The 14,092-nt window shown below is 39.6% G+C and overlaps 1 protein-coding gene across 3 annotated transcripts in view; it reads left to right on the top strand.

Annotated features, from left to right (window-relative positions):
- The window catches only part of tpst1 (tyrosylprotein sulfotransferase 1), a 43,298-nt gene extending 32,662 nt beyond the window's left edge, over nt 1–10,636 (top strand). For 2 of the 3 annotated variants that reach the window (XM_028574537.1, XM_028574538.1), the window contains 3 exons: nt 9,117–9,167; nt 9,785–9,853; nt 10,182–10,636. In XM_028574537.1, coding sequence (XP_028430338.1) covers nt 9,117–9,167; nt 9,785–9,820 — 87 coding nt within the window. In that variant the 3' untranslated portion in view covers nt 9,821–9,853; nt 10,182–10,636. The remainder of the gene's footprint in view (nt 1–9,116; nt 9,168–9,784; nt 9,854–10,181) is intronic. The other variant, XM_028574540.1, reaches the window with a different exon arrangement.
- The last annotated feature ends 3,456 nt before the right edge of the window (nt 10,637–14,092 follow it).

The following is a 14,092-nucleotide window of genomic DNA, read 5'->3' as shown; positions in this document are numbered from 1 at the left end:
TCACATCATGTTTTGGTATCTCTTCAGCTCGCTTGGAACCTTGACGGAGGTGGTACAAAAAAAAAAGTACCTGTTAGCAGGGACTTTTTTTCATAATGGAAAAACAAAATGTGAGTAGAGTAGATGCTAGTCGAGCAGGTACCACGTAATGGAAAAACGCAGAAAGTGAAAAGAAAATTTCTCACGGGACCCTGTGGTCAGTTTGCTTATACATACGTTAGAATGCTTAAGGACAACATTAACAGAGCTTTCATCAAGCATCTGCATTTTCTCTGTTTGTCTTGAGCTTTTTGGGGTCATTTATCTCTAGGCCGGGGTACCAAACCTCCATAGTTTTTTAGTACTGGCCGAAATGCGTCTGTAGCATCAAGTATAAAAAAATTATTAAAAGTTGGCAAATAATGCTTTGTTCAGATATTTCTGGATTTAAAGCTGCTTTAGTTGATTTATTTATTTTTTTGCCTTTTTGTTTATCAAATTTTCAGTAGCCTGCTGCTGGAAACGAGATTGAGAGCAGAGGGCTGGAAAACTGAAGCAAAGATCCGTCTAGTGTAAAAAGTTGTGTTGGGTGGTAATTCTCTGGGCTGGTCACGACATGCCACCTCTTTCACATTACACATACTCATTTGATACATCATTAAAGTGAAGGTTCGGAGTAATTTCACCCTAGGGTCCTTTGCACCATGACCTCGAGCCAAACACCCCCCCCAGAAACTTTTTTCGTCTAACATTGGGAGAGTTAGCGTAGAATAGCGTTATCAGCTGAATAGCTTATTAGCGCAGGGGCTAATGGACCCACGTTTGTATCTCGTAAATGACCCCACTAATAATGCCCAAAATGATACCAAACTTCTACACTAGTACAAATAGGTTATGTACTCATAAAACGATGGATTGGAAAGTTTGTAAGTACACCAGAAGTTTATGAACACTTGCCTGGTCTCTTCTGCTCTCTGTTGCTTCTGCTGCTGCTGCTACCTGCAGTTAGACGAGTGCTTAGGGACGTCTACAAATTACTACACCTAAAAGAGATACAACAAAAATATGTATTAATTTAATGATTAAATAAGGTAATGTCTCCAAACTTACCTCAATTATTACTTGTCTCCTGCTAGTTATACTACAGCACTTACTTAAAAAAATAAGTTAAATTAAAAAATATTTTTGTTGCATCTCTTTTCGGTGTTGTAATTTGTAGACAGCCCTAAGCACTCGTCTTACTGCCGGCAGCAGCAACAACAGCAGAGAGCAGAAACCAGCAGGCAAGTGTTCATAAACTTCTGGTGTACTTACAAACTTTCCAATCCATCATTTTATGAGTACATAACCTATATGTACTACAGTAGACGTTTGGTATTATTTCGGGCATTATTAGTGGGGTCATTTACCAGATACAAACGTGGGTCCATTAGCCCCTGCGCTAAGCTATTCAGCTGATAACGCTACGTGACGCTAACTCTCCTAATGTTAGACCCAGGTGAAAAAAGCTTCTCGGGGGGTGTTTGGCTCAAGGTCATGGTGCAAAGGTCCCTAGGGTGAAATTACTCCAAACCATCACTTTAATATATGTATCTATTAAATCAGGGGGTCACACATTTTGTATGGCTGCCTGTGTGTTAAGGAAGAGAGTCTAATAACTTGGTCAAAACAGGATCATGCTTAGATATTATGTAACAGTATGCATACACACGGTAACCCTCTATCCCTCACAAAAAAGTGAACTCGCTCACAACTACTTCTCTAAATTTAACAGCGCAAAGTATTATTTAGAATGATGGTTTCTATTTAGAATGATGGATTCTTCTCTGAATACTGGGGATCTTACTAAATTCAAGACCACACACTGCATTGCATAAGACATCTGGCAACCAGCCCTGAACTAAACCACTGTATGATTAAGCCGCATGTGGAAATGCGCTCTCTGCTGTCTTGAATTTTCACCCATCCCCATCCAAATATTTACCATCTGTCTCATCTCCTCTTCATCTCTGATATACAGAATATGCAGCCTGGGTCTAGCTGCTCAGCGGAGAAATAGTTTGGAAGCAGCCATTGAGCATAATGTTTGTACTGTGCAGACAGAGAGATCTGGATGATTAAGGAAGCATGACCTGTTGAGAGCAGCCTTATCTTGATGCTTTGTTTTTGTTTTTACTGCGTTAAGACATGTTGTGAAAGTAATCCTCCTAAGCACTAGTGGTCCTGTGGTCAAAGCAGTTAACGGAGTCAATGCATATCTTCGTAAATCCTCTGTGTTAATATTGATTTAACCCAGAAAGGTTCCAGGGATTCATTTACAGACAAACAAAGGTAGAAAAGAGGTGTGTATCCTGTCAGAAAAAAAGGTTTTTGTTCATTTTAGTTCCCTATCCTTGTAATCATGCTGCAAATAAACACTATTAGTATCTATCTATGGTCAAGGAGTAGAGTCTTTTGTACCTGTAATATAGTGATATATAGTCTCTGGTCTTGGGTTGGGTTCAGCTCTCAAATATGCCAGGACAAGTCAGGTTGAGCAAGGTCATCTAATAAATGCAGATACCGGCCTCAGTTGACTCTGAGTAGAACTCTATCACAGAATTGGAGCTAAGAAAATGATAAAAAAAACAAATTGCATGTATTTTCTACTAATAACAACACCTGGACTTTTGCTCTTTGTAGAGGCTTCATCTCTAAAACGCTAATCCGTAAAGGTTGTTCCAGCTTGCTGTAAATGAGGCTTGTTGGCCCTGGCTCCTGAAGCCACAATCAATAGCTTTTAAGTGGCTTTGCAGTTGTGCTGATCCCTGGTGAGAAATGGATATTGGAATCAATAAGTTCTCAGTTTCTCCACAGTAACAATAATGAGTTGGTGGAGAGATGAGAAATGAATGTCTGTAGACTTGCTCGTCCACTGTGTTGTGCTTTGGGTCTGTGGCTGGACCTTTTCCTTCATATTGATGCAAGGGCAGTTAATGATGTGCAGGCAAATCATATCCTATTGATCCAGTGCAATCGTCAGTTCTCAGCCATCGAGCTCTTTGGCTCTTAGACCTCAATAGAGACTCATATTCATGAAACCATTGGCTGGACAAGCATGGAAATAAGAGAGTGGCGAAAAGATTAATTAGGGAGTACCTCAAATGAAACGTTTATTAATCCACATCACACTCCTTAAACTCAGATCGAGATATCTTATTCAAGACTTTCTCTCTTGATTTGTGTTTTAAGGATCTTGCTGAAATGTACCATGGCCATATCATACCACCATGTGGCCTTGACCAACTGCCACTTTGCTCGTTTGAAAGCCATGATGTCTCTCTCTCTCTAATGAGTGGGCCAAATTCTCTGGGCGGGCAAAGCAGAGAAGGGGGATTTAAGGGAGGCTCTTTATGACCTCATAAGGAGCAAGATTCCAGATTGGCCCATCTGAGCTTTCATTTTCTCAAAGGCAGTGCAGGATACCCAGGGCTACACCTATCACCATTTCTAACCACTGGGGGACCATAGGCAGGCTGGGGGAACGCATATTAATGTTAAAAAAACCTCATATAGTGTCCTTTACGCATGAAAATAACAAAAGTTACTGACGATATGGTGCTGTGAACTGTTGGCTGCCTTTAGGTCACCAAAAGCTCCTGTATGATCAGTCCATTTATCAATGCCTGATTAAGGCTAGGTATTGCTTGAAGTTGCTTGATTTTTCAATAATTTTTTTTTTATACAAATAGCAATGATACTTTGATACCTTTTTTAAAGAGTATAAGCATGTTTTTCTACAAAACCAAAAACTCTTGGTCAGTGTGAGATGAGGAGTTTTGTTTTTAATTAATGTTACAGCCCTGTGCCTACTCGCCCAGTCTCCTGAAGAGTTTCACTGTGCAGTTCAGATAGAAGCATTTTGTTTGAGGTAACAATATACCTGGAAACCTTCCAGAGAGGGCGGAAGTAAACTGCTGTGCAGCTGAAACATTCTCCCCCGCCGATCGTAGCTCGACACTGGCAGCTTTTCAAACGCACTGGGCTGTTACCACATTTAACCCCCCAGGACTGGGGCTTAGTCACAGGGAGCTCCAGCCATAATACTGAGGCTGACCCACTGCAGGGTTTAGATTGGCACTTCCACACTGGACTGACCTGCTGCTTGTACCAGCATGCACCTTGGCTGACCCAATTGTGCTGGTCCCTCCCTGACTGGGCTCTGCTGAGGCATGCTGTGGAAGGTTTTCAGGGTTTCTGCTCACCTACGGAGTTGTCTCAGGGGCTGTCACAATCACAAATTTTAGTTGACAATTAATTGTCATACAAATAATTTGGGTGCTCATCGAAATGATGGGAGCGTTAGCAAAATAGTGTCAATTAATCCTCAAATAGTTTGCTAAGACAATGTTTCACCTCTGGCTCTGCTGCACAGTTTGATTTTAAAATTTTTCATGTGTTAATAATCTAATTAGAAAAGCTCAGTGGAAGCGACAACTCCAGCATAACTTTCCCCAGAGCTTGCTTAACACTGCTGCACCTGTAGGGAAGACTCTGCTATTAGTCCCATTATTGGCACCTCTCTGTAAACATCTTGCTTCAAAAAGCAAGAAATGCTGTTTGATATGAGCTGAAACAGAAGAACCTGTCAAACAGCAGTAGGGTCTAAAAATATTGATATTCGAACGAATATTAGGCAGCCCTTAATATTCGAACCTGTAATAGGCATTGTTTTTTGTAAATGTGTTTGCATGTAAACGTTGTTTTCAATTCAGATTCCGAGGCTTTTTCACGCATTTCAAAATGTAACTACACGTCGCTCCGCCGTAGCGTGGTAGCGCTGAATTTCCCCCGACTCATTTCCTGGTTCTCCTTCTCCATAAACAACGTGAAATCAAGGAGAAGGTTAACTTTTCCTACTACATATGTCTCAACGTTGTCAGAAAGAACAGGGGAGATGCTTTGTTCCTCTCACTATGACTCTAGAGTTGCTACTCGCTCTGAAGCTACCAGTAATTAGCAGTCATTTCCTAATTAAATTTCATAATGCATGTCAGATGAAATGTAAAGTTAGTGTATTGACTGAATAACTTGGTTGATTGACTACATTTTGTATACAGAAAAAGACTAAGGTCTCACCCACCCCTTGCTAATGCGCCAAATGGTTTAGTCCATCTGCACGCTTGAGCGTCTGGTGGAGCGCAAACTTCTGCTGTAGAAATGTCTTTCTCAAAGAAAGTCAAATCATGCTACCAAAAAAGAAAGGAAAGACAGGAGGAGGAGGAGAGAACTTAATGAGGGGAAACAATTGGTAACTGACTTCTTTTCAAAGAAAGGTGAGCACAAACTAGAAAATGAAATCCATGGTGCTAAACTGCTTGAATATCTCCGTGACTGTTAGTGCTAAAAACAAACTGAGACAACCCATATAAAGAGCAGAACGTGCACTTTCAAATGATAATTTGGTTATACATGTAATCGGAGGTAAAGGCTAAATAAATAAACTACACTAGCAATGCTGTTTGCATATAACACACCATTGTAATAGCCTAATTTAAAACATGTTTAATTTTAAATTAATAGGCTATAATGTCTATAGTTAGCAATATGTTGAGGAACATGGGGGCCCATCAGGACTGCCTATGCATAGGGCCCAAGGTCTGATGCTACGCCCCTGGTTAGGGTGAGGGGTTGAAACACTCTCTGTGGCTGTGTTTGTGGATTTAAAAAAAAAATGTATTTACTCAATAAATGTATTTTAATAAAAAAAAGAAAAATTAGGGCTGACACCTTCTGGTCAGTTGGTTGATAAGCTCTTGTCCGACCAAATTCGTCAGTTGTTTGCTTTCATTAGGCCGTGTGTACACCAAAGCATTTTTCCCCCAGCTGAAAATGCCCAGCTGGGAGTGCTTAAGAGCGATTTGGAGGCGCAGCGGGTTTTTTCAGTGGAGACGCTGTGGTTGCGTCAAGTTGCTAAGATACAGATCTGCTGAAGTAAAAATGTCATCACAAGGTAGAACACTTGCTCTGGCTCTTACTCTGGATAAAGGGGAGGCTGAAACCTTAGTAAGAGAGGACGGACCCGCCAGTCTATGTGGCCAGCAGTATTCATTTCTCTTCCGATGTTGTTGTTCAGAACTTATACATGCATGTATGGTGGTATTTGTCCCGCCCCTCCTCCACTGTAATTGGATGGCTGGGTAAAAAGTGGCATTTCTGTCAGTCAGCTGATTGGGGACCGAGCCCAGCAGAGGTCCCTTTGATCATGCTGAGCAGTGTTTAATCTGGTTTTATCGGACGCAATAGAAGAGGCGGTACATCTTCCACGATATGACTATTCCTCCTTTGATGAGCATGTGAACAGATCCCTCAGACGTAATAGACCTTGAGTTCAAAGTCTGCTGGACAGGAGCAGGCAGGCGTCATGTTACTGCAGTGATGCCATCATGCAGACGTGAAGTCTGGCCTTTTTCAGAGGCGGCCCTTCATCAGACACATCAAGGACCGATTGATCTAGACGTGCAAAGCAGATTGCTTAGCCTCTTCTGTACGTTTCCTAATCGTGCACCATTTGGATTTTTTTTTTTTTTTTTTTTACCCCAAGCGTGTGATCTAGTGCAATACCAGAGGGCATTCTGCTCCAATTCGCCCTTGCGTGTTCTCCTATTTCTTTTTTTTTTTTGTCTGAGCAGAAGGTTTGGACAGGCTTGGAGCAGTTTGGCCCGGAGCCTCAGTACGCTGAGGAGGAAAGCTGCAAAATGGCACCCAAGAGGAAATCAGAAACATGCGCTCGCCTCTCTGTCTCTGGTGTTGGAAATAATTTCCGATTACGTTCAGTTTCTGGCACTGCATCGACTTCAGGCAAACACGCAAGCATGCATGAAGGCACGCAGGGGGATTAAGAATGAGTTTTGGGGAAGTTTTAATCTCTGGAGCCGGGGGCACAGGACCTTTGACCCACTCCAGCCCACGTTTAAATGAAAGAATTTTATTGATTATCTGATTAAATTAAACTCGACACTTAGTACGTTTTGTCTAGTGACTCTATTTTTGGAAAGCCATTGTTGATCAAAAGGATGAAAATGAAACCTTCAAAACTAGATTGTGCAACTTTTTTCTGCATTTTGTTATTTTAGTAGGTCTGTGCCCTTGTGTTCTGCCTAAATTCTTGTTGTCTTTGATGTTGGGGATGTGTTGGGTGCAGCTGAGGTTAGTGGTGACAGACATCAGCAAAGCAACAGCAGCACTCCCAACGCAATGGGAAACCACAGAACACAGCATGCAAAACTTTTTTTTATGAAAGTGTATATACACACACACACACACACACACACACACACACACACACACACACACACACACACACACACACACACACACACACACACACACACACACACACACAATGTGTTAAGAAATTACCACTGTATATGGGAACTGACAAAAAGGCTTTAAAAGTATTATTGCTGTGGCAAAAGACAGTGAAAGATTTTGGGAGCACTTATATGATGTGCTGGGGAACCTAATGTAAAAAGTTAGTTTGGGAGTCCTGAGTGAGCGGTGTCTGTGTCATCGCTGTCCCCTGATGTACTGTGGTAACTCAACATAACACTGCTGCTGCTTCCACCTATTTCTTGTCTTTGTCTGTTAAATTCCTCTGATATTCAGCTTCTGTCCATCATCACACCGTTGTTAGTCATAGCCTAGTCTTGCATAGCCAGTCCTTCCTCCACAGCGCTGCGGAGTCTGGCTAGTCCACACAACATTCCGGGATAGGAGAAAAACATGCTCTGGTTTATTGCCATTTCTTTAAAGGTGCTCTAAGCGATGTCGTGCATTTTTTTTAGGCTAAAACATTTTTTGTAACCTGTAGCAAACCTCTCATCCGCTAGTTGCCTGTCCCCTGAACACACTGAGAAAAAAAATGCGGTGTCTGTGGACAGCCCAGGCTCCACAAACGGCAACAAAGACAAACCGCGCCAACCTGCACCACCAAACATAACAAACAGCGTTCCGGCCAATAACCGACAAGAAGGATTTGGGGGTGGGGGTTAGTGCGCAGAAGGGAGGGGGAGGGCACAGGAGGAGGAGGAGGGAGGAGGAGGGAGGAGGAGGGAGGAGGAGGGGGAGGAGGAGGGGCGAGCTAGCTAGCAAGCCTCCGTTTTGTTTGACAATACTTTGAACGTCAACAAGAAGTGACATCACCCGACATCGCTTAGAGCCCCTTTTAAACAAATCCCAATCGTCTTGGGTGGCGCTAGGCGCCAGAAGAAGAGAACTCAGATTGGACAGATAGTCTAGCTGTCGGGATTCACCCTGCAGAGATCTGAGGAGCAGTTAACCATAGTCCTCAGAAGTCCACCAGAGTTTAAAATGCCAACACAAAGAAAGCGGAAGGTGACGGATATCCAGCTAAAAATGAGGGACATCTGGCGGAACCTCCGGTGGCACCGGAACAGTCCCATTAATTAATTAATTAAACGCTGTCGATACAGACTGCTCGTTGCCTAACATTTCCTCCACACTCTTCATTATCTCTGGCCAACAGAATGCCCTAGTGCTCCACTGTTTTCATTCAACGTAAAGGTGACTTGCTGTGTAGATATTGTATAAGTATTGGAAAATAAGACCCATTAGTAATAATCGTGAAGGATCTGGCAGTAGTCCATTTATGTGTAGACTGTATGGCTGAGGCCAACAGGAGAGAGAGAGAGAGAGCCAGAGTTTCTTTTCCCTTTCCCTGCTCTGTCTCTTTTCACCTCTCTGTCTGGTCCAGTGTCAGCCCCCTGGGGGGAAACTGTATGACACCAGAAGCAGAGCATGAAATTCCTGGTATGCACCCAGCAGCCCCCACCGTTTTTAAATGTTCACCTTGCATGACGCCCCGAGTCCGATACACGCTGAGGTGGATTTCATCTATTAGACTCAAGACTCCAATCAGCTTGGATTTTAAGCAGTGATGGTCATGCTTTTGTACATGCAGAATGATTCCTTTTTTTTTTATCGAATTTATTCAGTGATTTGTTAAATAATTTCGATTTTAAAGTGAACACATGATCCAGTAAATCTTCACTATGGTTATCCAGATGATGAATTCATGAAGATTCAATAAATTTGTGGAGCTCTAAACCTCTAAACCTGGTCCTTTGTTTTTCCAGGTCTTTAAAGGTGAATTTCAGCTACCAGATTTCCTAAAAGAACAATCACAGGTACAGTAACATTTCTGCCTGTTGTTGAGCTTTTTCTTTTATTTCTATTTTCAAATTCAGCCTTTTTTTAGTGTCTGATTTTGAGTTAAACCATCTGCAACTCAGTGGAAGATCTCATCATTTACTCATCCCTTATTTTTGGACTTTAATTCCTTGCCATACAATACAGCCTGTTGTCGTTTTCTGGTCTCCGTTTCATGATTGTATTCATGTGTTTGGTCTTTAGTGGTTATTTTGTTAGTCTCTTTGTGTTGCCTTGTTGTTTCTCGGTTTAAGAGCCTGATGTTGGCTTAAGAGCACTTCTGCCCTCCTCTGGTAGTCAGATGAATCTGCATTTATTTTCTACATGTTTTAGGACCCCACTACAGAAGAGATCTGCTTTTGATTTGCTAATATTGCCTTATTATCAACACATTCAGCCACTTTGTTCATTGAATATGGGGGTAGGGAAATAAACATGTTAAAGTCAGTGAGTCGGCTGACTGCGGGCATCTTCTTGGTGGTTCAAGTTGCATATTCTGGTATTTCCTTACTTTGTTACAGAGCTGCCCATCATCCTGAGAGCACATTCTGTAACTTCTGTCGGTGTGTTTTCTGCCCTTTGTTCCTCCATGCAGATTCAGAAGTCTGCAGAGAGACCCCACCCCAGTTAGGAGCAGCAGGAGTGCCATCACCACAACACACAGGTACAGCTGGACATGACAAATATTGTACTTTGGGCTCCACTACATTCATCTCAGCAAGTTACTTAGCAAATGTAGATTAGGCAAGTGGTGACAGAGAGGGAAAGTCAAAGTGCTGCTGCAACTAACAATTATATCCTGTATTGATCAGTGCGTTCATTATTTTTCTGATTAATCCATTAATATTTAGTAGGGCAGGGCAATATATCAATATTATATCAATTATAGTGATATGAGACTAGGTATCAACTTAAATTTGGATATCGTAATATTGTAATATGACATAAGTGTTTGTGCGTCTAAGACGATACGTTGTCATGTCTCGGAACAGGAACAGAGGTGCAGTGGAACAGAAACACATTGACGTTGTCTCACCCATCTCGCCGTCTGTGTTGGGCCGCGACACTTTTCAAAGGTCCCATGACCACAGCGGGACCTTCTCCTCACCAGAGTCAGCCACCCTTGGCCTTCGATGTTGTACTGTACAACAAAATGATACTAATACTTCTCACAACCACAGAATGTCTGCTGATTTGTTACTTTTCCGTGTCACATCACGCTCATCGATTTGTTTTAGAAATGATTTCCGGCTATTTAGAATACAACTCTGTGATTCTGTTGTAAGAAACTGCAGTGAATTGAAATCGCAAGAAGCATTTATGAATGGAAAATTAGCTTTTGGAAGATGCAATACCTATTTTAATGTTACTTTTTTCATGCCTTTGTATTGTGCAATGTCATGGTACTGATCAGTATCAACCGTGATAAACATTTTTTTTTAAAACCTGTCGTCAGTCTGTTTTTATTTGGTTGAATGATGACATCAATCCTTCTGTAAAAATAGAGAGGAGAGTGAAAATAAATTTTAAGTAAGTCCTGACGATTGCAGTTCAAGCAAGCAATTCATGATCCTTAACAATGGTAAACATTTGGATGTAAAGGTAGCAACAGTCCTAAGTTTACAATAGGTCAAAAGGTTCTACAGAATTTGAATAATTACAATTGTCAAAGGAATTAGCATACACTATCAAATCAATTACATCTTAAATGAACTAAGAGGGTCCTGCTGTAGCCATGTGTTTTAAAACCTTAGACTTTGGTTTATACAGTGGTGCAGGTTTGTGTGAATGCTGATTCAGCAGTATTGTGATCCGATTCTTGCGTTAGATTTTCGGTCACCTACTACTTCTGCATACTGTTAGTATAACCTCTTTCAATATACTATCCTTTGACTTTTTTTTGACATACTATACCAGGACTTCTTTATCACTTTTTTTCGACATACTATGACTTTTTTCATCCTACTGTATACTATGATTTTTGTATCACTTTTTTTGAGATACTATGATTTATTTGACTTTTTTTTTTTTTAGTGGACATACTATACTATGAATTTGTATAACTTTTTATGACATACTATACTATGACTTTTTTTCCAACATACTATACAATGATTTTTGTATCACTTTTTTCGACTGGACTTATTTATGACTTTTCTAAATGCCATGCTATGACTTTTTAAATGTCTTTTTTTCAACATACTATGCTATGACTGTTTTTAGCATACTGCGTTGATGGCGGAGTGGCTTAGTGATTAACACTGCTTCTTCCAGCAAGTCAGAACCGCAGTCTTTGACCCCAGTTCAATTCATTTTTTTTGCATATTCTTCTAGTTTCTCTAGCATATGATACTATGACTTTTTCGACATACTATGACTTTTTTTTTTATTAAAAAAAAAAGTGATAAAGTCCTAGTATAGTATGATGAAAAAAGTGATAACAATGTCATAGTATAGTATGTCGAAAAAAGTCATAGTATGGTGTGCCAGAGAAAGCCTGGAAGAACATGCAAACTCCACACAAAAAAACAGCCTGCCCGGCCTGGATATTGAACCTGGGTCAGAGTATGTTTGCTGGTGCTTATAGAAGCACTGCTAACCACGGAGTCACTCTTCCACCAAATATAGAATGTTGAAAACAGTGACCGCATAGTATGTCGAAAATAGCCATTAAAAAGTAATATTATGGTTTATTGAAATAATCAAACTATAGTGTGTCCACAAAAAGTGCTAAAAAAGTCATAGTTAGAAAAAAGTGCTAAAGTCATAGTATAGAATTTTAACAAAAAGCCATAGTATTGTATGTCGAAAAAGTGATGACGCACTATACTTTGACTTTTTTCAACATACCATACTATGACATTTTATGTCTTTTTGACATACTATGACTGTTCAGAGTGGCTTAGTGGTTAACAATGCTCCAACTGGCAAGTAGGTAACTGTACTCTCCGACCCAGGTTTGGTTCCAAGGTTGTGCTAGCCATTTTTGTGTAGAGTTTGCTTCTTCTTCCAGACTTTCTCTACCATACTATACTATGACTTTTTCGACATACTATACTATGATTTTTTTTATTTATTATATACTATACTATACTATGATTTTTTTTAAACATTCTATACTGACCGTTTAAGCGCTTCTTTCGACCTATACTAGGACTTTTTTTGGACCTCCTATACTTTGACTATTTCAACATACCATTCTTTGACTTTTTAATGGCTTTTTTCGACATACCATGGCTGTTTTCAACATATTTATTTGGTGGAAGAGTGGCTCAGTTGTTAGCACCCCTCTTACAAGCACCAGCCAATAGGCACTGCAGACTCTGACACAGGTTCTATTCACAGTCTGAGCTGGTCGTTTTTGTGTGAAGTTTGCATGTTCTACCAGGCTTTATTTGAAATATTATATTATCATTTTTTTCAACATACTATGAGTATTTTCGACATACTATACTATGACTTTTTTCAACATTCTGCCTTGGTGGCAGAGTGGCTTGGTGGTTAACGCTGCTCCAGCCAGCAGGTATAAACTGCAGTCTTTGGCCCAGGTTCAATTCCCAATTTGGGATAGGCATTTTTGTGTAGTATTTTCTTCTAGACTTTCTCTGGCATGCTATACTATGACTTTCTGAAAAAGTCATAGTATAGCATGTCGAAAAAAGTTATAGTATAGAATGTTAAAAATCATAGTACGGTATATTGAATAGCATCAGTATCAGAGTCATAGTATAGTATGTAGTATTATAGTATCTCGAAAAAAGTCATAGTATTGTATATCGAAAAAGGTCATAGTATGGTATGTTGAAATAAGTGATAACAAAGCCAGCCCAGCCTGGGAATTGATTCTGGGTCAGAGTCTTTAGCGCCTACTTGATGCTGCGGTGTTAACCACCAAATAAGGTATGTTGAAAACAGTCACAGCATAGTATATCACTATTTTTGACTTACTATACTACGTACGTAAACGTTTTATAATTTTTTTTGACCTACTATGCTATAACTTTTATTTATGTACTATACGGTGATTTTTTTTTTTTTTTTTTTCAACATACTATACTATAACTTTTTGATCACTTTTTTGACTTTGACTTTTTCATGGTATAGTATGACAAAAAAGGCATACGATAGTATGTCTAAAAAAGTCATAGTATACTATGTCAAATAGTCATAGTAGTATAGTATGTTGAAAAAGTCTTAGTATAGCATGTCGAAAAAAGTGCTAAAACCGTCATAGTATAGAATGTTAAAAATTATAGTACAGTATATCGAAAAAAGTAATAGTATGTAGTAAAAAGTGATACAAAAGTCGCATTATAGTATGTCAAAAAAGGCATGGTATAGTATGTCTTAAAAACGTCATTGTATAGTACCTCGAAAAAAAGTCATAGTATAGTATGTTGAAATAAGTGATAACAAAGTCAATGTATAGTATGTCGAAAAAAGTTAGAAAAACCTATAGTATAGTATGTCGAAAAAAGTCATATTATATGCAAGACAAAGTCTGGAAGAACATGTAGTGCAGTGCCTACTTGCTGGTGCGGTGCTAACCACTGAACCACTTTTCCACCAAATAAAGTATGTTGAAAACTGTCACTATTTTCGACATACTATACTATGACTTTTTATCACTTTTTTCGACCTACTATGCTATGACTTTTTTCCACATACTATACTATGACTATTTTTTTATGTACAATACTAGGATTCTTTTTACTTTTTTCAACATACTATACTAGGACTTGACTGAGCTATGACTTTTTTTTTTTTTTTTTTTTTTTAGATATACTGTACTAGGATTTTTTTTGTTAACATTCTATAAGATGACTTTTTTTTGCACTTTTTTCGACATTCTGTACTATGACTTTATTCAATATAATGTACTGTGATTTTTTTTTTAACATTC

Source organism: Perca flavescens, chromosome 3, assembly GCF_004354835.1.
Source record: "Perca flavescens isolate YP-PL-M2 chromosome 3, PFLA_1.0, whole genome shotgun sequence".
Lineage (NCBI taxonomy): Eukaryota > Metazoa > Chordata > Actinopteri > Perciformes > Percidae > Perca > Perca flavescens.
This window is presented reverse-complemented; position numbering and strand designations above follow the sequence as displayed.